The sequence below is a fragment of the Salvelinus alpinus genome, chromosome 8 (assembly GCF_045679555.1).
Source record: "Salvelinus alpinus chromosome 8, SLU_Salpinus.1, whole genome shotgun sequence".
NCBI lineage: Eukaryota > Metazoa > Chordata > Actinopteri > Salmoniformes > Salmonidae > Salvelinus > Salvelinus alpinus.
The window spans coordinates 38,022,969-38,047,189 of record NC_092093.1 but is presented as its reverse complement, the minus strand read 5'-3'; the positions used below and the strand labels follow the sequence as shown (position 1 = coordinate 38,047,189).

The window sequence follows — 24,221 nt, the reverse complement described above, 5'->3', positions numbered from 1 at the left end:
CTGTATGATTTTCGAGAGCTGTGGTTGAGTCCTGGGAAATAATGTTTGAAGACTTGCCAGCAGGGCCTAAAACTAACTTTTTTTGTATACCAGCCACTGTGGCAGGTACTGTAGATAATAAAATCTACCAGCCATACTGATTCTCTTACCAGCCAAAATATTTTTGGGGCCATAATTACACAAAGAAACACACAAAAAAACGGATGCGCGTGCTTAATGATTCTAAGCCGTAAATGTATTACTAGTAAGAAGTAATGTGGTACATTGCTTGATTTAATATTCTGTGACCTATGATTTTTGCTAGCAGTGGGAGCAAACCCAAACATTGAAAAGCAACCGAGCTTGTGAACAAAACAATGTAAATAGCCAAGAAATGCAAGGAAAACTTGAGTAAATTAGACCAATTTATATGCCTGTGCACAATGCTTCTAAAAACAAATCTTTCGGGCACTCACAGCCCCCCATACAGGCAGTGTTGCTGCATGAGGTGGGATAGCTACAACGTTAGGATTCAGATTTCTTTGTGCCTTACCAGATATGAAACAAAATGGCAGAAATACTTTGAAAACAGCTACAGCAGCATTTATTTTGCTATAAATCACAACTCGCACTTGTGGCCATGATTAACAATTTTTTTCCAATTGCTCACACTGTAGAACCCGGAGTGTTACCACGCGCTAACGTGGCTGGTAAATCAGACATTCTTACCCACCAATGCCAAAACTCTCATTTGGCAGGTGGCGGGTGTTAATTTTAGGCCCTGCTTGTCACACTCTAGTCTAGCCGTGGCTTGAAGCTCTTGTGAAATAAAAAAAACTGTACTAATTTATCAGTCTCTTCTGTTCCGTACTCGTGGCTTGGTAATGCACGGTACTGTATGCAGGGAGCATCCTCAGACTGATAGAATCCCTGTGCGTTTGAGCCTCCCCTGTGTCCGTGCGTGTTACCCCTGTCTTTCCCCCAGATCTGCAGTGGGACTATGATAAAGGCAGACCTGTCAGGTGAGGTGTATTTCTAGGGTGATTTATGTGAGCATTAAGATTCCGTTAACCCTTTACACAGAGTGACAGAGCCACATGGTTTCCTCCTGCCTCTGTAGCTTCATGCACTCAGCAAGGAGTAACGCTGTGGGGGCTGCTCCTCTGGGATGGAGGTAGGGATGATCAGTTCAGTCCACCGACACACACACACACTGCCGCAACATAAACACACACTACCTTGGCCACTAGAGGTGAGATAGGCATCCCCATCTGTTTGCTAGACCCTTCCCATGGTAAAAAAAAAAAAAGTCAGGACTTGGTAATGGTTGTATAAGGGACAGGATCTGTGTTTTGGCCTAAAATGTAATTTCTCAACCATGTCACTAGTTGCTTCTCTGTTAATGTAGCGGTCTGGTAACACCTAATAACAAGACAGTTCTAAGGACAACATGGAGAGGATGCTCAATTATGCCAAATTGTTTTAATGATGAGTCAGTCAGAGCTCTATTGGATCTGGTTGTATTCTGAGAAGTAATTTAGGATCAAATTGTTGGATAATTGGTTTGTTGCCTGATGGACATTGTAATCATGATTATTATGAGAATGATTGCATTTCTAATTGGTTTTTCTACAGACATGCTGTAGGCTGCATATAGCCTAATACTGAACCAAAGAGTGGTGTTGCCTCAAGTCTCTAGTGATGACAATCAATTAAAGAATGATTACTTCAGTAGTATTTTCTTTAAGCAATTATTATTTAATCGGCAGAGTTAAAAAGGGAGTAGTGACTATTAGGGTTGGGCGAGATTACGACACAATCGGAAATCAACAACGTTTGACAGACATCGTTGATGGCAACGACATCATGATGTGACAGACGATAGTTTTTATATGTTTACATTTTTTTTACAGACGATAGTTTAACCTATTTGAACATGACTGGCACAGCAGAAGTCGGCCAGCGCACAACAGTGCAGCTCACAGCCGGGCGACACGCCAAATGACCCACCTATTTCTATTTGCCGTAGCCTTTTTCATGAATTATGTAGGTACACTTAGGCTACTATTAACATAACGCACGAGTAGGCCTGCAATGTCGACGGAGCGGAGAGCGCCAAAAGCTGCGCAAAACGTCAGATAACATTTCTCTCGCTCACCTCTCCAATGTCGGATGATCATGGGCCTTTTGCAGCAGACACTCCGTTGTGTGGCTTGTTCTGAAATCTTCATTTCCCTTTTTGTCCCATTCCCCATTTTTTATTTGCATGTGACTAGTTAGTCTAAGCATATATTTCACGATCAACATTGAAATGAAACCAGGAGGCCAGTAACCGAGTTCTATCTCAGTTATGTTTGTGAATATCCTAAATAAAAACATGATATGGTAATAATGAGAGAGGAATAACCAAAAATTGCAAGATGGAATAATTGAATGGGAGGTTAAACAAACCTTAAACGTTTTTGGACTCCAACTGACCAAAGCTTTAGGAAAAACAAAGTGTGCCGCCGGAAATTCCTTGCAAACTAAACAGCCAATAATATAGCCCTACACTAGGCTACTGTCAATAAAATGAGCAGTTAACGTTACTAGTACAAGTTTAAACAGATATTTGTATTAGTGTTTATTCATATGCTTGAATTGCGCTACGGGCATTACATAACCACCCGCAGCAGCGCTTTTGATAAGCGCAAACAAAAAATATATGTTGCCTATAATAAGAGTGGCTACAAATTACAAAATGAATCAAGTAAACAAAATAAGTATGAAATTAACCAAATAAATGAAAGTGCAAATACGTTTTAAAGCACACAACAGAATATTCTAGCCTAGGCTACATTTATTTTGAATAAGACACATCTGTGAATACAGGCTTTGAAAATTAAACAAATAATGCAATGAAGAACCATTTGACTATTTTTCTTTTCATTATTTATTAACCTACCTAAAGGTTACTGGCAAGGAACACAAGCATGTTCACCTTTTCTGGCTTTAATAGACTCTGGAGTGGCATGCTGTATGTAGACCCACTGAAAACACATTCAGACCGAACACTTTTTGCACGAGGTTTGAACAGGTCGATAGGACGATGTGTCATTCCAGACATCTCCCAACCCTAGTGACTATTCCATAAGCAGAGTTTAGCCCAGCCAGGCAGCAGGTTTGCAGGCTCTGGTGGTGGGCAGGCGGGTTGCCACTGCCCTTGGACCATTCAGAGAAGCCCAGCCATCTGGGCCCCGTGTTGCACTGTGACAGGGCATGACAGTCACAGCACATAGCACCCAACCCAACCCAGACAGACAGACTACCCACACAGCCCATAGGACAAACGGTACAAACACTCACTCACTTCTCCAATAACACTATAACACTGGGCAGTAAAAATGACAATCTGGACTGTTTTTCTGAATGTGCTTTATGTCAAGTTTAAATCATGGTTGTTCTGTGGCTATTGTTGAAGCAATTTATCACCCTGGCCCTGCCATTTTGTAATTAGTAAAACACTTTACCTGAGCCATATATTTAGATATATGGCTCTGCTATTTACTGATGGTTGTCTTTTTCATCTTACACAGGGGTACTCCAAGGACAAACCCATAGCCTGAATATGATCTATCAGACTCGGTGTCCAAGCAGCAAACCTGTTTTTTATTGTCTAATTAGAGTGTGCTAGCTAGCCCAGTCTTAAGTCTGGGGAGGGAAGGGATTGTCAGGGATGACTACCTTTTAATAATATGAAGTTTGGCTCCAGGATGATGAATGAAAGTTATCAGATGTGCAGAGCTCGGTCAGTTATCATGTCAGCTAGAGCCAGAGGAAATGAGTGTCAGAGCTGAGGCTTGTAAAGGGCAATGGCAGCTAAAACTGTTCTGTTTAGCCTCAGAAAACTGCAGTGTAATGCTCGGGGGAACATTTTCACTCCGGATTACGCTGTCCATCTACAGTAAGCAGACCACTTACTTTTCATCCCTAAATGTCACGAGTGAGATATCTGTATCTGTACATTTTTAGCCAAAGCTTTCAGTAGAATCAGCTTTCCCTTTCATTTCTGGAGAGAGTATGCTAATCTTTCCTGAGTTGGGAAGGATGCACACTGAAAGTTGAGAGCGTAATTATATGTGATCATTGTCAGTTTGAGATGTGTTATTTAGAGACTTTTTAAAGAAATTTCATAGCATCCCACTTCACCATTTATAATTTATCAATAACTAGTTTCTGATGCAAAGCACCTTCTCGTCATCATAACATCCTGTATGTCGCCATGGCAGCCTGAAGACCTATGTCTACACTGCAAATTGGCCGGTATTACCTAGTGTTGATTTTCAGTGTAACATGTAAGGGAAAGGGGTATATCTAGTCAGTTGTACAACTGAATGCCTTCAACTGAAATGTGTCTTCCGCATTTAACCCAACCCCTCTGAATCAGAGAGGTGCGGGGGGCTGCCATAATCGACATCTTCGGCTCCCGGGGAACAGTGGGTTAACTGCCTTGCTCAGGGGCAGAACGACCGATTTTTACCTTGTCAGCTCGGGGATTCGATCCAGCAATCATTCGGTTACATGTAGTGTTGATTCAAGTGTTAAATTAACACTAATTGGTGTAAAATAACCCTAGTGTTGGTGTTAATAACCATTGTTAAACCAAGACCACGCCTATCATATTTCCCTGCATGCTCTGTTGCAGGTTGATTTTTAGAATGGTTTGTTTCATGCTATTTGTTTGCATGTACATTGATTAATTAATCTTATGCATCTCAAATATAAATAACAAATGTTTCTACTAATCCAATCTGTTACTTCAACTTATTGCACCCGTTACTGAAATGGTTGTTCCAGTTTAGATGCTTTAGGTAGTCTCATATCTTAGTCTTCCCAACCCGGCAGTCATTCGGAATGCATGTTGCGGGTGAATTAAAATTCAAAATGTTGGATATCCCCACTCTGGCTGGATTCCAATAAGACTTGTTCATCACTTTACACACCAGCAGAAAGTGACTTGCGGGTCCGATGTGGCTTGTTAAAGAATATAATTTGAATGATAACATATTTGCTTAGGATTTCATCACAGGACTGAAAATGGATAATTGCAACAACCATGTCACTGACAAATACAGTCATGGGTGGTAACTCTACAATTCACTCGAAAGGCAAGGCACTCTGGGGAAATATGCAAATGGCGCTTTACACTAAGCATTGTGTTAGTTTAACACTGGAGAATTTGTGGCGTAGTAATGGACATGTACATGAGAGATTTCAGCTGAGGGACACTGCCTGCCCTACCACGACAGAGTCAGCAGCTCAGACTCCAGCCCCACACACACATAGTGACACAGAAACACACACTCACACACTCATGCCTGCTCTGCTCCGCCATCCGTCCTCCATTAGTTAGTGGTAGAGTGAGGTCAGGACCCTGCTTAGGACATCCTGTACCCTCAGTGCATCAGGATATTTGTACAGCCGTCCTCTGAGGGACACAGTCCCTGCTTCTGCCTTGGGTTAACTGCAAAGAGCCTTGTCAGGACAAATATTCCTCTCTCACACACACATGCGCAGTGACACACACACACACACACAAAGGTTGTCCCTATAAAGACAGAAAACGGATTATTCTGTGTGCATTATTCTTACCAGAGAGAAACTAATAACAGTCATTTTGTACTAAAACATTTGAGGTCATCGTTGTTGTTTTTCTACCCACTGTAAAACTCTGAAAAATGACACTGAAGTCAGATTTATTTTTCACATCTCACTGAGTCAGCGGTAAAGTGACCAGTGAAGATGGCTTTTCTTCGGCGGGAGAAAGACACCTTTGTCTATGAACAGCTTCCGTACCAGTCACACTATTTATAGCTCCTCAGACTGCAGACTGCAATCTCGGGCCTGTTGAACTTCTCTCGGCGGGATCATAGAGATCTACAGGCCGATCTATTACATTTTCAGTAGATGACAATACCACATATCTCACAACTCCTGTCTAGGTCCCACAAGACATGACCAGGCATAGCCCTCCTTCCCTAGTAAGAACAAGTTATTATATCTGCTATGTGGACTGCTTAAAGGATAACTCAAAGTATTTAGTGGTGTCATACACAATTTTTGTGTAATTGTATGATTTAATGTCTATTGACTGTTTAGTGATGAGCAAAACAGGAAAGTGCTGTTCTGTGACGTTTTCATGGAGGATCTCTGAGATGACTAATGCAAGAAATGGATAGACATTTTCAATGATCTACAGTATTCAGACCCCTTGACTTTTTCCACATTCTGTTACATTACAGCCTTATTCGTACACACAGTCCTCCATAATGACAAACCAAAAACAGGTTTTTAGACATATTTACAAATTATAATTTTTTGTACTTTTAACTATTTTTCTTCTCCCCAATTTTGTGATATCCAATTGGTAGTTAGTCTTGTCCCATCGCTGCAACTCCCCTACGGTCTCAGGAGAGGCGTAGGTCGAGAGCCATGCGTCCTCTGAAACACGCCCTGCCAAGCCGTACTTCTTGACACACTGCCCGCTTAACCAGGAAGCCAGCCGCACCAATGGGTTGAAGGAAACACCGTACAACTGGCGACTGTCAGCGTGCATGCGCCCGGCCCGCCACAAGGAGTTCGCTAGAGCCCAATGGGACAAGGACATCCCGACCGGCCAAACCCTCCCCTAACCCAGACGACACTGGGCCAATTGTGCACCGCCTCGGGTCTGTAGTGACCCATCCTATTTCCATTGATCATCCGTGAGATTTTTCTACAACTTGATTGGAGTTCACCTGTGGTAAATTCAATTGATTGGACATCATTTGGAAAGGCACACACCTGTATATATATTCCCACAGTTGACAGTGCATGTCAGAGAAAAAAACAAGCCATGAGGTCGAAGGAATTGTCCGTAGAGCTCCAAGACAGGATTGTGTCGAGGTACAGATCTGGGGAAAGGTACCAAAAAATTTCTGCAGCATTGAAGGTCCCCAAGAACACAGTCAAATCAAATTTCAAATCAAATTTATTTATAAAGCCCTTCTTACATCAGCTGATATCTCAAAGTGCTACACAGAAACCCAGCCTAAAACCCCAAACAGCAAGCAATGCAGGTGTAGAAGCACAGTGGCCTCCATCACTCTGACAGAGCTCCAGAGTTCCTCTGTGGAGATGGGAGAACCTTCCAGAAGGACAACCATCTCTGCAGCACCAGACGGAAGCCACTCCTCAGTAAAATGCACATGACAGCCCGCTTGGAGTTTGCCAAAAGGCATCTATTGGACTCAGACCATGAGAAACAAGATTCCCAGGTGTGATGAAACCAAAATTGAGCTCTTTGGTCTGAATGCCAAGCATCTGAAGGAAACCTGGCAGCATCATGCTGTGGGGATATCTTCCAGCGGCAGGGACTAGGAGACTAGTCAGGATCGAGGGGGGAAATGAACGGAGCAAAGTACAGAGAGATCCTTGATGAAAACCTACTCTAGAGTGCTCAGGACATCAGATTGGGGCCTTCCAACAGCACACAGCCAAGACAACCCAGGAGTGTCCTGAGTGGCCCAGCCAGAGCCTGGACATGAACCCGATCGAACATCTCTGGAGAGACCTGAAAATAGCTGTGCAGCGATGCTCCCCAATCAACCTGACAGCTTGAGAGGATTCAACAAAGTACTACGTAAAGGGTCTGAATACTTGTGTAAATGTGATATTTCATTTTCTTTTATATACATTTGCAAACATTTTTAAAAACCTGTTTTTGCTTCGTCATTATGGGGTATTGTGTGTAGATTGATGAGGGAAAAAACAATTTAATCAATTTTAGAATAAGGCTGTGGCGTAACAAAATGTGGAAAAGTCAAGGCGTGTTAATACTTTCCGAATACACTGTAAGCCTTTGCAACATTGACCAATTAAAAGCAGTTCTGTAGCGATTTAAGTTTCTGCAGTATACTATAGGCCAAATACATTATCACTGCTATGCTTGCCCTGCCGATGTTGTTCTTTTCAGATCATTTTAAAATTATATTTCAAAACTTGAGTTCTATGATCACGCTGGTAATAGATTATAATTTGTGGCACAGCTGAGTGAGCATAAATTGAAATAATGTACTTTCTTTATAGACTTAAACATGAACTCACTCATAACAGCTGTATTCATTGACATGTGACAGTCTCTCTATTCATCATTTTAGACATTTAAAATCACAGTAGTATCAACTGACTTTGCTGTTTGTTTGAGGAAGCTGCAGAGTGCAGGCACTGTGATCTGAGCAATCCGATTGGGTAGTGGTTGGCCTATAGGTGTATTTGATTTGCTCTCCGGGCACCCTGAGTAGGCAGAGTTTACCTTCAGACACATGAAATGGTTCAAAATGGGAACACTTTGCCTACCCGGCGCAAGGCAGCTGAAACAAGTGCACCTACTGCCAACAGTATGGTGTGGTATGACTAACAAAAACAAAACATCAATGTGTATCAAATCTTACAGTAGTGCATTTATACTAAAAGTGTAATAACTGGTTAGAAAGTGGCGGAATTGCCCTTTTTTAAAGGATAAAGGTAGAAGGAAAAACTGACGACTAGACTTTTCATGAGGATGTCAAACTCTTATAGCCTAGTAATGGGTGATGTGCAGTGCACCTGAGGAAAAACAACACCCTTTGCCAATTTATCCTTTACAGAATAACCTGGAGTGTAGAGAAGGAGAAAAAGAGTGTGTGTGTTCATTCATGTCCAAGTGAGTCTCTCTCATAAAAGTCATTTTATTCTAGCATTGTTTATGTCCCCCCAGCTGACATGCACCCGAGCTGAACCGCCTTATATCGTATCCAGCAAGCCTACGAGTCTGAGGGAAACGTGACTTATGGCTCTCAGCACTTCATGATACTGATGCTCATTAAAACCCTGGCCATTCTGACTGAGCTATGTCTCTCATTACACATCTGCCTAGTGTGTGTGTGTGTGTGTGTGTGTGTGTGTGTGTGTGTGTGTGTGTGTGTGTGTGTGTGTGTGTGTGTGTGTGTGTGTGTGTGTGTGTGTGTGTGTGTGTGTGTGTGTGTAACAAAGTGCCGCCTCTCTCTTTGTGCTCTCTCCTATTCTCCCTTATTCTCCTCGGTTGGTGCTTTCCCTTCTGGGCCAGTGACCGGTTTCAAGGAAGATCAGATTAAGAGCTGCAGCAGAGGTTTTGCTGGACCGTTAAATAGCTAAGGATCAAAGTCGTACTTGGCCCCTCAAAGCAGCACAGATCTCTAACCGAGAGGGGAAATGAAGCTGTTTGATCAAAGTCATGTTATGATGAAACAAAGCCAGGAGCCACCAGTGCGTTGGTAAATCACCTCATTTTTCCAGTTCCTTCGACAGACTCTCACACTCTGCTGATGGCAAACAAATTTGTATCATGGTAGACAACGTGTTTTTCTCTGTGATATCTTGCGTTCTGTTCAGGAGGCTCTACATACGTCTGTGTTGTGAGATGGAACATAGTATACAAATAGTATTCTTTTTAGTTGTCTTTTGGTGCCTTGACAATATAACTTTTTATTTAAATTGTAATAATATTCTTATGTTATTCTTGTCTATAACTGTTCTGTACTCTGTCATGTATTTTATGTTTTATTTGGGCTCCAGGAAGAATAGCTGCTGCATGTGCAACAGCTAATGGGGATCCTAAACTAGGAAGCCACCAGGGAAGAGGATATGGTAATGCTCTGCAGACCAGCCCTCTTTGTCCTTCAGCTTAGCACGTAGCAGCAGCAAGCGTCTCTGTGCCATCAGCATTGACCTACACACAGAGGTACTGGAGATGAAGAAAATAAAGCCTTATCTGAGCCAGAACGCCCCACAGGGCAGTAGTCTATCTCCTGTGTCTGTAGTGTGAGGCATCTTGATGTACAAGTAAACCCTCTGGACAAAAAAATGGATTAAAAAAACACCCCCCAAAAAACAGCCCTGGTAAATAGAGCAGAGAGGCACCTGGGCAAGGACAGGCTGGGGAGAGAGGTAACTGGGGAGAAGGTATACTGTGGTGTCAGGCCCAAGGCGAGCGGGCGGACAGAGGGGGCTGTAGCCTGTGGGGTTTCTGTCTGTCAAACCGAATTTCTTGGGGAAATTGACGGAATATTGCAGTTCAACCCAGGTGAAGTAATAAATCTCTCTGAAGGTTGATGTCACTTTTGGTCTCTTCATGAGTGTAGTGGGCAGTGAATGTGCCAGTGAGTCAGCGTCCGTATACTCACTACATCACAACGGTTCTGACTGAGGAAAGACCTCGAGAGACAGTTTTCTGAAGAACTACAAAATGCTTTTCTTCCTCAGAGAATAGCCTAGATTTTAATGGTGTTGCTTTTGAGGCAAGCTTGAAGAACTTGGTGTTTCTTTTATCTTGTAACAAAAGGTATATGTCCTCACACTAAAAACGGTCAAAATGCAGTCAGATATAACTCGGAGAATTCCCTCGCGGATGAGATGGGATCGATTAGCTGTCGGAGAAATCAGTGTATTGTCAGTCCACCGCCTTGAACAAGATGCTATGAAACACATTGTAGCTTTCTCTGAGGCAGAAGACAAATCAATTCTGGGGAGTTGTTTTCCTTATCTTGAGCCAAGGTGATGACGGCTGTGTGGGCTAGTATTGTCTGCCTTTGTAGTGCTGGCTACAATAGGCTTCGGTCAGATGGCTATCAGAAAATATTTTATTCACTAAGCACATCTGCTCGGCTCTGCTCTCCACAGTTTACACACCGACCTCATGACATAGAATGGGATTGCAAATACCGGACCAACAGTCCTGGGAAGAACCCATTTTTCGGCAGCAGTTTTGTTTCCACTGAAAGAGATTTATTGAAACTTATCCTGATTTATGGTCCAGGATTTTGGTTTTGTTTTTTCACGCCACATAACATGTCCTGCACAGATCATTGATTTGCTTTATAGTGTTTATGAGTGACTTGCATAACATCATTTGCAAATAAGTACAGTACAATGTTCATCAAATAAATGGATTGAAATTGAGTTCAAAAGTTACCTTTTAAAAATGATTTGAAGTGGGTACTAGTCATCTTTTGGCTGCTGAAACAAGGTAAGTCCCAAGGGGCCTCGTAGTCAAATATCTCAGACTCCAAATACTATAACATTTTCCAAGTTTGGAAGATCAACCCTCCAAATGTGTGGCCTGCAGGCAGGTTTTGTTTGGCATTTGATTTTAACTCTAGCATTTTGGTTTGTACAGCCAATCTGTCACAGACGCGAAGGTTGGTGTTTTGAGGATCTGGCTATTAAGTAAAGTGAACAGTGTTAGTGATGAGCAAATGTCTATTTGCTTTTGTGTTGTTGGCTCTGTACTGAAATGAGCAAACACTGCATGGATATATTGTCCAACCTCCAATACAAACAGACACCTGTGCATACAGTCAGGTACATAATTGTTGGCACCATTGATAAAGATGAGCAAATAAGACTGTACGAAGTAAGTAATACAAATACTATATTGTATGCTCCAAAAACTGGGAAATTATACTGAGCAAAAAAATAAATGCAACATGCAACAATTTCAAATATTTTACTGAGTTACAGCCCACTCCCCACTGAGGAGCCAGGCCCAGCCTATCAGAATGAGTTTTTCCCCACAAAAATCAACATTTTGCAATGGCCATCTCAGTTTCCAGACTTGAACCCCTTTGAAAACCTGTGGTTTGAATTGAAGAGGACTCTACATAAGAACAGACAAAGGATATCAATGATCTGGAAAGATTCAGTATGGAGGAATAGTCTAAGATCCCTCCCAATGTGTTCTCCAATCTCATTAAACATTTGTGAGGATAACGGGTGCCAATAATGTATTTTTCATAATTACTTGTTAAACCAAATCTCTTTCTCTGAGCAATTTTATTAGTATAAAATATAACTCAGAATTTGTATTTATTTTATACAGTCTTTTTTGCTCATCTTTATCAATGATACCAATAATTATGGACAGAATTTGATACTGAGTTTTGTGTAAAGATCAGGTACCTGTAATATTAGAATCTTAGCATCACTAACCTTATCTGTGGTCTACCCACAGTGGATATTAATTCCATTCAGGCAACATTGGAGGCTGTTTTACCGTCACCCATATTAACCACCAAATAATTACTTTTTCTGTCCTTCTCTATCAATTGAAGGCCTTTAATTTATTTGTTTATTTGGATCCCCATTTAGCTTTTGCAGAAGCATCAGCTACTCTTCCTAGAGTCCACAGAATACCAAAAAAACATGACAAGTAACAAAACATTGATACACATTTAAAATACGATATACAAACAACACTACCAGGGTGTCTGTGTGTGCGTGTATTTGTGTGTGTGTGTCCCCTCACAGTCCCACCGTTCCATGAGAGATGTTGTTTAATCCGTTTTTTAAAGGTAATTTTGCTGTTTGCTTAAGTAATTGTAGATGGAAAGAAGTTCCATGCAATCAAATCAAGTCTAATTGTATTTGTTGCATGCGCCGAATTCAACCGGTGTAGACTTTACCGTGCAATGCTTACTTACGAGCCCTTTTCCAACAATGCAGAGTTAAAAAGTAAAACTAATTTGCAAAAAATGTCAAAAGGAAATAGTAACACAATAAAATAACAATAACGAGGCTTTATACAAGGAGTATTGGTACCGAGTCAATGTGCAGGGGGTAATTGAAGTAATATGTACAAGTAGGTAGGGGTAAAAGTGAGTAGGCAATTCAGGATAGATAATGAACAGAGTAGCAACAGCAGATGTGAAAGTGTGGTGTGTGTGTTTTTTTCAAGTTAACCTTTATTTAACTAGGCAAGTCAGTTAAGAACAAATTCTTATTTACAATGACGGCCTAGGAACAGTGGGTGCAGAACGACAGATTTTTACTTGGTCAGCTCGGGGATTCGATCCAGCAACCTTTCGGTTACTGGCCCAATGCTCTAACCACTAGCCGTATGTGTGAGTGTGTGGGTAGAGGCCAGTGAGTGTGCATAGAGCCAGTGTAAGAGGGACCGTGCAAAAAAAAGGGGGGGGGGGGGTCAATGCAAATAGTCTGGGTAGCCATTTGATTAACTGTTCAGCAGTCTAATAGCTTGGGGGTAGAAGCTGTTAAGGAGCCTTTTGGTCCCACACTTGGCGCCCTTGTACCGCTTGCCGTGTAGCAGAGAGAACAGTCTTTGACTTGGGTGGCTGGAGTCTTGGCTCTGTATAATACTGTGCGTTGCCCTCAATTCGTTTTGGACTTGGGGACTGTGAAGAGAACCCTGGTGACATGTCTTTTGGGGTATGTAAGGGTGTTTGAGCTGAATGTTATTTGATTATACAGACAGTCTGGAATTTATCTCATAAAAACTAGAAGAAAATCAGTTCATCTCTCGTCAACCCTCAACCAGGAAAGACTGGTATGCATGTTGTTGGTTCTGTATGTGCAGTTAAGGGCAAGGTGTCCTGGTCTGTTCTGAGCCAGCTGCAGCTTTGCTAGGTCTTTCTTTGCTGCACTTGACCATATTACCAGACAGTAATCAAGACTGGAGCCTTAACCTTTTACTGCAGTGGGCTAAATCAGGGTCACACAGTGTTTCTTGGTAGTCTTACACAAATCTACTTTGAAACAAAAATATACACCTCATACCCATGGTTATGGGCTTAAAAAAAAGAAGACACCTGTACCATGTCAGATATAGAGTTGAAATGTATAAAACGTTTAGTTTGCATACCAATATTACTCTTTTATATATACTGAACAAAAATATAAAACATGCAACAATTTCAACGACTTTACTGAATTACAGTTCATATTAGGAAATCAGTCAATTGAAATAAATTCATTAGGCCCTAATCTATCGATTTCACATGACTGGGCAGGGGCGCAGAGTGGACAGGGGCGCAGAGCATGACTGGGCAGGTTCGCAGAGGAAGAGATTTAACTGGAAGTGAACCCCCCCCCCCACTAAGCAGACACAGGCCATTTGACCATAGTTATGGGCCCTGGTCAAAAGTAGTGCACTATAAAGGGAATTTTGGATACATTTTGTGCCATTTTGGATACAAGGCTATGCATTTAGATGAGCGTTAATACTGAGCCTGCCCGCTGACTGGCCGTCTGGACACAGTATTGTTGAGTTAGTGAGCACTGAGAAGGGGAGCAGTTCTGCTCTGGAGAAGGGAGAAATTGTATTTTCCCTTATCTTTCCTCCTTGTCTGAATCAAACTGTGGGCTTTTCTGTTTTGCCTCAGCTCTGTCAACGAATCAATCTCTGTCTATCATTATATTACTACCCCTTTAGGCCTCTTAGCACAGCTTTATCATGCTGTCTATACTTTTTCTCTCCCAATCTCTGAGATTGTGATGGCTGACTCTCCAATCAGAGAGTGGGACTGTATGTAGTCTCCTAGCTTTAACGAGTCGCAGGTCTAATCAAAACGGCCAATTGAATTCCGTTCAGGGTCCACTTCATTATCTCAAACCTCTGCAATCAAGGTCACAGCACATTATGATTAGAATCCCTGCAGACAGACAGATAGATCCAGTACAGGAGGCCCTGACACCACTGAGGCAGAGCCGGACTACCGCATTTGGGATACTTCCTGCATATCAACAGATTTTGTGTAGGAAAAAGGTGCGGTTTTATTATGCTATTCTACATATTATGTCATGAGGCTAAGAGAGGATGTTTGACAAGGGGCCCCCAACCTCCCAAAACAAAAGCATAAAATTCACACATGTATTAGCACACACCAAACAGACACACACACACAGCATTACAAAGAGAAGGGACTAGTGGAAGTTGTAATTGGACAGAAGGAAAGCATGTATTACACAGTAGCAGCAGATAACTGTATAATAGCAGTGTACTACTACTATATGATATAAATAACAATATGCAATACAGCAGCTAATGTAGTAGCGTAGCATAGTTAGAGGCTAGCAATGCTAGGGAAAAGCCATGGAGGCAGCCATCTTGGGTTGCATAACAACACCGCAGCCATCTTGAGGCCTATAGTAACAGTGGAGAAAATACTCCTAATGGCCTGGATACTATACTGTAGGGTTGGGCATTATACTGTGTTTTACGATATACCGGTATTGATGAACGGACCGGTTTGGGTTTTTACTTTACCTTCTATAACGGTTTTTGAATGTTTGGTTTGCTAAATGTGATACGCCGTATGTAACATCCATTTTTATAATTTACTCCGCTTCTTGAGTCATCCTCTCTCCTCTCTCTCCATGCCGCTTCCCACACAGACCTAGCCCCGCCCCCTGTCACTCAAAGGGCGCATTTGTTTGTTCAGTCTGCATTGTCAATACAGCCCTTGCAACAATATTGATGACAACGATGCTGTTTTCACTTTGCTTCTTCATATTAATCCAGTAGCGTTCTATAATTACACTATTAGTTTGTGTTTCTTACATATGCAAATGGCTAGTTTGCCTTTTCTTAGCTAATTTTAGATCTTCTGAGTGGAAACTTGAACGTTGTTCGAATTTTGTGCAACTTCCGGCGCGTGTTTATAGTGAACTTTTAGATAGTAGCCAATAGGCTATTATGGCAATTTGAGCATAATGTAGGCTTATCAGAGTGGCCTACCAACAAATCCAATGGAGCAAATCCCATAACATTTTCACATGTAAATAGCTTTTGATTTCTATGATATAGCCTACAGTAGCCTATTTGTGGTGTTCAATGCAGGCCTAAATTGCATTAGACGTTTTTACATTATGCAAGGCTTGACATGAATTCATGATTTTTTTACTTGGTCTATAACACCATGGGCCAAATAGGTGACTGTAAATTGCATTGTATTGTGTTGTATGATGCAAGAAACCACTTTACAAAATACAATTGATTATTATCGTCAGACAGAGAATTAGACAATGTAGGCGACCGCTTGTGTGCTAACTACCTGCCAATAGAATTCTACTCCTTTGCGCTCTGGCTCTGCCTACAACAAAATCAGACTCAATCTTACAAAGTTAGATTTGTTTTGTTAAATTGAAAGGGGTCTGAAATAATGTTGATTCTATCACAGAAAAAGCATTGCTCTATATAGTGCAAACTAATGAGGCGAACTCAGTGAAGTTCTGCGTGGCCAGGCCTTTCCTCTGCGCCGCAGTCCTGGAGGATTGTTTTAGCTTAAAGTTTAATTGAACAGTTTAAAACAATCAGAATGGAGAAAGACCTATGGAAATCACTTAGAATGTATGTACTGACCCTTGGATGGCATACGTATTTCTTTATTTATAAATACCTTGATATGATATTTTGGCCATATCGCCCAGCCCTACTGTACTGTACCCAGAACTACCCCAAGGGCGTATGTGGCAGGGGCTTCTAACGATCACGTATTACCAAAAAAAAGCCAGTCACGTTGCAGACACCAATGTCGCCCTACTGGACAAGCTAAACACCTTTTTCTCACGGTTCAAGCAAAACGACTCTGAGCTGCCGAGGAGAGCCTCTGAGGACAACGAGGGTTACGTCTCCACGGAGGATGCATGCAAGTCATTCAAACCTGTTAACCCCTCGCAAGGTTCCTGGCCCCGATGACATCCCTAGCCACACCCCCCGAGCAAGTGCAGACCAGCTAGCTGTTGTGTTTTTGGACATCCTGTTTTCCGTTATCCCCACCTGCTTCAAGATGTTCACTATCATCCCTGTGCCCAAGAATGGAAAAGTAACTGACCTGAATGACTACAGACCCGTACCACTCACTTCCGTCATCGTGAAGTGTTTTGAGAGGCTAGTCAGACTACATCACTGCCTCCCTCCCGACACTGAACCGTCTCCAATTTGCCTACCGCCCCGACAGATCCACGGACAACCCAATTACCATTGCACTGCACACTGCCCTCACCCACCTGGACAAGCGGAATGCATATGTGAGGATGCTGTTCATCAACTACAGCTCGTTCTTCAGTACCATAGTGTCCCTCTATGCTCACCACAAAGTTCACAGCCCCGGGACTGAACTCCTCCCTATGCAACTGGGTCCTGGACTTCCTGACGGACCGATCTAAGGGGAACAGTAGGGAAGATGTGGTCTATGTAACATTAACTATAACACTGATATGCATTAGCCTGCTAACACACTACATTGAATGAAACATGTAGGAGTAGTATAGTAGGCAGTAATACAGTAGCATGTTACATTTGAATAGATACAGTACATGCAGCAGTTGAACCCTAACCCACTAGGAGTCCACTTACATGGTCATTCCATGCACTAACCCAGTGGTTCCCAACCAGAGGTAGTAGGGCCCCTGGGGGTACTTGGCCTATCCACTGGGGGTACATGAGAAGACTCATGAGACCATAGGTGTACTGGTAAAATACACATGAGGGGGTACTTCAGGGGTACTCCTGGCAGAGCAAAATTCAGTTGTTGGTACAGTAACCAAAAACGGTTGGGAACCACTGCACTAACACACAGTTAGCAAGTCCAGATTAGAGGATTGTCCATGTGGAAATTTGAGAGGTCCAGTTGCTGAATTGTGATGGAGGACAGAGACACTCAACCTGCCCTCCTGGGAACAACTAAAGCACCAGCAGGAATTGGGGGCCTGTTACCACCACCAGGTTAGACCGCTGATTGGCTGGGCAAGGTCAGCTGACCCACACCAGGAGAGAGATCCAGAAGAGGTGTGAATAGTTTGGGGGCAGAGAGACCTGTAAACAATGGAAAGCCGATTCCCTGAGTACCTCTGCTCTCTGCTAGAGTAATAAAGGTCCTATTCCCACTACGAGATATGAAGGCGAGTCTGTAGAGCGGGGTGGCGAAAGATAATTCAACTTTTCAATTCACATTACATCCTTGCCTCCCTCACCTTTCGTTGTGGCTGGCAACACAACATTCTTGGTCCGCAGCTCAAATTGACTGTAAATATCACAGTAGCCACTAGCCAGTAAACACAAACAATTCAACAATAACAGAACATGTTCTTCTAAAACATATGACACTATTGAATAATGCAACCAAACCATATTACACTTGAATAATGCAACAATTCACAAGCATGTATGTGCAGACAATTTATTTTCTCGTCTGTAGACTACACTCATTACATTTAGCTTCAAGACCAAAGCACAGAGTTGCTATAAGAGCATGTCTTCATCAAGTAACGTTAGCCTATCAAAAATGAATGATTAACCCTCTCATACCAATATAAAAGTACAGTAGGCCTACCTTACATTACTCCAAATCAGCTTCATTCTTCTCAATATCATGCAAATCATTACGTGTGGTAAAAGCTAATTGCGACTGACAACATGGATATAAGTGAATTCACCATGATAAGCGGTGGAAGCCTATGGAAGCCCCCCCCCCCTCCCAAAAAAGAATCTGCGAGTTATGACATAGTAAATCATAATTATGAGATACTAAGTCATAATTATGATATAGTGAGTCTGGATCATGGACTTTGAAAAGGGGCAATCTGTGATTCAAACAATAAAGTGGCCCCGCTTTATTTGTTAAAAAGCTGAGGAATGGGGCAGGAGAAATGTAACCACTCTCAAATATGTACATAGTCTCAAGGACTCTCACATAGGGATGCAAGGACTGACCATCCATGAGATCAAAATTATAGTTTTAACCATGTTTTTAAGCTATACAGTGTTTGTTTACAATTTATATTGTTTACAAACAATTGAGTTAAACGTGCTTATATTTTGGTTTCTGATGGGGTAAGTAAGAATGTTGCTCATGAAGCATTTCTAAGTTACATTCTTCAAGAATCAATGGCTATATATTAATAATTTAAAAGGATGTACCAAACCCAGATTGCCCCTTTAACAGATTGAATTGAATTAATTCATTAGTCATATCTGATCAGATGTGAACCAGATGTCATCAAGCAGGCACCAACTCATATCGCTCACACACACACACACACACACACACACACACACACACACACACACACACACACACACACACACACACACACACACACACACACACACACACACACACACACACTGTGATTGACTATAGGATATACAGTACATAAGGCTGTCCTTGAAAGTTAAGGGCCTGATGCAAAGTGCACATCGGATTAATGTGATACAGATCGCCTGAACATACTATCTCATAGGTATGACTTGCTATCTCATAAGTATGACTTGCTATCTCATAAGTATGACTTGCTATCTCATAGGTATGACTTGCTATCTCATAGGTATGACTTGCTATCTCATAAGTATGACTTGCTATCTCATAAGTATGACTTGCTATCTCATAAGTATGACTTGCTATCTCATAAGTATGACTTGCTATCTCATAAGTATGACTTGCTATCTCATAAGTATGACTTGTATCTCATAAGTATGACTTGCTATCTCATAAGTATGACTTGATATCTCATTATTTTCACTTACTATCTCATTATTTTTACTTACTATCTCATTATTATGACTTACTATCTCATAACTCGAAGTCAGATTAAATAAAATTGATTTTGTGGTGGGAACAGACTTCCATAGTCAACGTGCACAATTAGTCTGTGCTTCAATCTGACCAACTGTAGCCTACTGATAACAACCACAGCTGCAGGTAACCTAGAGAAGCCTATACGCATCTGGGCAAACATAACGTCATGTTTTTATAGCCTAAGCTATGTATTTATAGCCTAAAATAGGCCCATTTATTTATGTTCTGAGAAAATGTGAATGATCAAATTTGGTTTATATTTACACTTTGGGTGGCTAGGCAACCTAGGCCTTTTTAATCACAAATCATTGACTGGAATTAATCAATCAACACAATAGTGATGACATACTGAATGAGTATATGTTTTATTACAGATGCAAATGCCTACAGGATGCAACCATGTATGCAACCAGCGCAGCCATGTTCGTTTTTGTCCGATCACAGTTGTCTCTGTCTGTGTAAAGGGTTTTCACATTTTCATCCTCCCTAGGGTTAGGAGTTTTTCCAAGAGAGTTTTTTTTTTTTTACCATATGACCTGATCATACGCTACAACTAGGGTCCGCAGTTGGTTAGGTACCAGATCAGGAAAAACTCTGGGCCCCAGGAAAACAATTTCCCCCCACCACTCTGGAACCTGTAGTGCCACCTTTGAAATCACCATGCATTGTTACAAATGAAAAAACATATCCTATTTGTATGACCTACATTTTACACGTTTTTGGTGGTGTGGATAGGCTTCCATACTTTTACATGGCTCAGTGCAGCCGGTAGTTACTGCGACAATTTCAGAATGTAACAGGCTGTTACTGAAATTTCAGGTAAAAAAATTCTAAATAAAAGTCTATACATTTCAGCTGTTTGAAAAACATTGCTCTGCTATTACCATTTATATTGTAAAACTGTTGACTCATTGAGACAATTCTGTTTACCTTGTTTCAAGGGGGGAAACTGTCGGGCAAGTGTCGTAGCGATCGAGACTTAGCAAGTATGCACGTTTACATTTGAGTAATATGTGTAGCCGACTGTATTTTTTGGTCTTGGAGTTGTGTCTCTGAAATAGGGTAAGAGAAGGCTGAGAGAAGTGTTCAGGAGCAACTGTACGGGTTTTCTACACCGTTACTTTCTTCTCTGTATATCAGTTATGATACCCAAAAACCAGAGAGTTGTTTTAGTGACTCAAAGATTAGAGTACATTGGTCTCCAAAGAGAAACGTCTAAGGCTCTTTTCCTTCTGAATATCTCTTCAATATCTGTTCAAGCTGTAAGGTGCCCAAAAGGTAGTTGTTTTAGTGACTCAGTGTGTCTGGGCTGTTTTCCTTCTTCAGGAGGACTCTTATCTGCAGACCGTCGGTGTTCTGGGGGTTTGTGAGCTACTCGAAATGTTTACTACTAGGCTACTTTAGTTTGCCCTCTCAGCGTATTTTGTCTTTGCAATGTTGACACAATACTCATGTAATGTTAGCCAGCAGAAGGCATTATCTGCTGCTGTTTATTGTGCTTGTTCGGTGCTATTCTCCATGGTGGCATTGGTCAGCTCATTGAATAGCTTCCTCTATTATAATAGCGGGATATTTACCATGGGACCTAAGTGGAAAGTTACTTCTGAGGGGAAATGTGTCTGTGCCCTTGAGCAAGGCATTCAACCCTAATTTGCTCCAGGGATGCCGTACTACTATGGCTGACCCTGTAAAACAACACATTTCACTGCACCCATCTTATTTATTTATTTTAGTTTTCATGGCAGCAGCCATATTGAGACTATACCATTAGCACCCCAGGGAGAGGAGGTGTATGTTCGCGATCTACCCAGATGGGGTCCGAGTGAGTCAGGCAGGAGAGACTATTTCACATCCTGTCAGCTCTCTGGAGACAGCCAGCAGCCTGGAGCCGCACCTGACAGCCATCTGGCTGCTGTTCTACTCATTTTCACTCCACACACCCAAACACACATACACACACACTCACACAAATAGCACAAGCGTAAATGGCACTCACACACATACACAAATACACGCACACAGTGATACCAGTCAACTGGAATTAGGCTTCAAAGCACAGTTTTTGCACACAAGTCATCAGTTTTTCTCTAAATTCGGTTGAGTGTATATAATTATTTTTCATGTATCTTTTTAGAAGCCTGTAAAATGACCTGAGAGCAGGTTGAGTTCAAATATTAAGTGTGAGATGCTGTTGGTATTTATTCCAGCCAGGTAGTTTACTTTAATTGCCTCTGTGATGTTTGTGTTTTTCAGGGGGAAAGCAGCGAGGGGCCCGGCCAGTTTGACGTATCCCTGTATGAGAACTCCTTCTACCTGTTCTGGCTCCTGGAGCAGCTCCTTCAGGTCGGACAAGGACCCCCAGGGGCAACAGGGGGAACTGGGCACCATTGGAGCCCAGAGCAGAGGGCCCTTCTGGGCCGGCTGGAGCATAGCGTCTTGCTCCTGTCCGATGATTTCCCTCTGTACTCCCTCTACATGTGGAGGATAGGGGCTCTCCTCGCCCCCTCCGACACCAACAACACCCAGACCTGAGACTGGCGTTCCAGGAACGAGCGAGGCACCGCCACACGCATGTAATTCCACCTCCAGATCTTTCTACTTCAAAGGGCTGCAGAAGTTGGTGCAGTTAGTCAAGGAGGATTTGACTAACATAGCAGGAATCAAAAGACAGGACTTGACAGGACTGGAGAAGGAGGTGGTGGCTCCATTTGATATTCTCCTCGGAAGAAGAATCTAAAAATAGTGTTGTGGCACGTAGAGTAAGCTAAACCAATTATTATTGTGTGGCAATGTGAGAAAGACTACAGTGGATGACATTAGAAAAAAAGGAAAGCATGACATTTTTAATTCGTTTTTATTTACAGACTGTAATTGTATAATTAACATGCTGAGCATTGCATGAGCAGCTATTTATAGGAACATATTACTGTAAGGAAGGAATGTACAGAATGTTTGTGCTTAGATATCCACGTTTTAATTTGTTGATTCTATTAGCAAGATGCAACATTTTTACTAAAAGGATTTGAAGAGAAAAAAAGCCAAAAATGTTTGTATTCTAGATTTTCCCCTTTCTACTCACAGATTACAGTCCATGTAAATATATGGCTTTTAGACTTTGATTTATTAGACCTGTTTATGGAAGTATTTACTGGTATATTTAACATGTTGTAATAAAAATAAATCTGCCATTTTAAAAGCAACGTCCTGCTCCTTACCTGACTTCTCCAAAATATTTGTACTTTACATCGCTCTATTGTCAGAATTTTAAAATCTCAAACAGAAGGGCCCTGGACTGGATTCTACTAAGATAACATATGGAATTGTTTTAAGATTGTAATACCACCAATGAACATTTGGCTATTTGATTTTTTTTACATTTATATTTTATGAATAATTTAATGAAACACTGAATTTGGCCTTACTGCTATTAGCCCATAGAAACGCATTGAATAACATTCATACATGGCAAAACAGATAGTCCAAAAATGTATAAAAGAAGTTTGTTTTGAAGTGTCTGTCCTAAATTGGAGATATATAAGAAAGCTCAGGAAATTAGTATATCTATTTCTTACACATTTTTAACCCCTTTTTTGCCACTTAAGTACTTCCATATGCCTTCAAAAAGTATTTACCCCTTGACTTATTCCACATTTTGTTGTGTTACAGCCTGAATATAAAAAATATTAAATAGATTCACTCTCACCCATCTACACACAATACCCCATAATGACAAATTGAAAACATGTTTGACATATTTTGCAAATGTATTGAAAATTAAAAACATAAATACCTAATTTACATAATTATTGACACCCCTGAGTCAATACTTTGGTGGCAATTACAATCTCTAAGAGGATTGTACAATATTTGCCGATTATTCTTTTTAAAAATTCTTCAAGCTCTGCCAAGTTGATTGTTGATCATTGCTAGACAGCCATTTTCAAGTCTTGCCATAGATTTTCAAGCCAATTGAAATGCACCATGCTCAGGGATATTAAGCGTCTGTTTATTTATTACATTTTTTGACACATCTACCAATTGGTGTCCTTTGCGAGGCATTGAAAAACCTCCGTGGTCTTTGTGGTTGAATCTGTGCTTGAAATGTACTACTCGAATGAGCGACCTTACAGATAATTGTATGTGTGGGGTACAGAGATGGGGTAAGCGTTAAATGTTTGTTAACCAGGGGCCTCCCGAGTGACACAGCGGTCTAAGGCACTGCATCCCAGGCTGTGTCACAGCCGGCTGTGACTGGGAGACCCATGAGGCGGTGCACAATTGGCCCAGCGTCGACCGAGTTATGGGAGGGCTTGGCCAACCCGGATTTCCTTGTCCCATTGCGCTCTAGAGACTCCTTGTGGCAGGCCGGGCGCCTGCAAGCTGACCCCGGTTGCCAACTGGTTGGTGTTTCCTCCGACACATTGGTGTGGCTGGCTTCCGGGTTAAGCGAGGTGTGTGTCAAGAAGCAGTGCGATTTGGTAGGGTCGTGTTTCAGAGGACGCATGGCTCTCGACCTACAACTCTTCCGAGACCGTAGGGGAGCTGCAGCGATGGGACAAGACAAACTACTAATTTGGATATCACAAAATTGGGGAGAAAAAGGAGTTAAAGTACAACGACAACAAAAAACATAATTATCATAACCTTGTTAACAACTATTATTTAACACTGAATGAGTCCATGCAACTTATAATGCAATTTGTTAAGTCCATTTTTACTCCTGAACTTCAGGCTTGCCTTAACAAAGGGGTTGAATACTTATTGACTCAAGACATTTCACCTTTAAGTTTCCCAAATTTTCAGCAACCAAAATTTCACTTTGAGATTATGGGG

General features: G+C 41.7%; 1 protein-coding gene across 1 annotated transcript in view; it reads left to right on the top strand.

Moving 5' to 3' along the window:
• LOC139583076 (meiosis-specific protein MEI4-like) overlaps window positions 1–22,588 on the top strand; it is a 53,098-nt gene extending 30,510 nt beyond the window's left edge. Inside the window, exon 5 of the mRNA XM_071413810.1 lies at window positions 21,642–22,588. Within this exon, the coding sequence (XP_071269911.1) occupies window positions 21,642–21,920 (279 nt within the window). The 3' untranslated portion in view covers window positions 21,921–22,588. The remainder of the gene's footprint in view (window positions 1–21,641) is intronic.
• The last annotated feature ends 1,633 nt before the right edge of the window (window positions 22,589–24,221 follow it).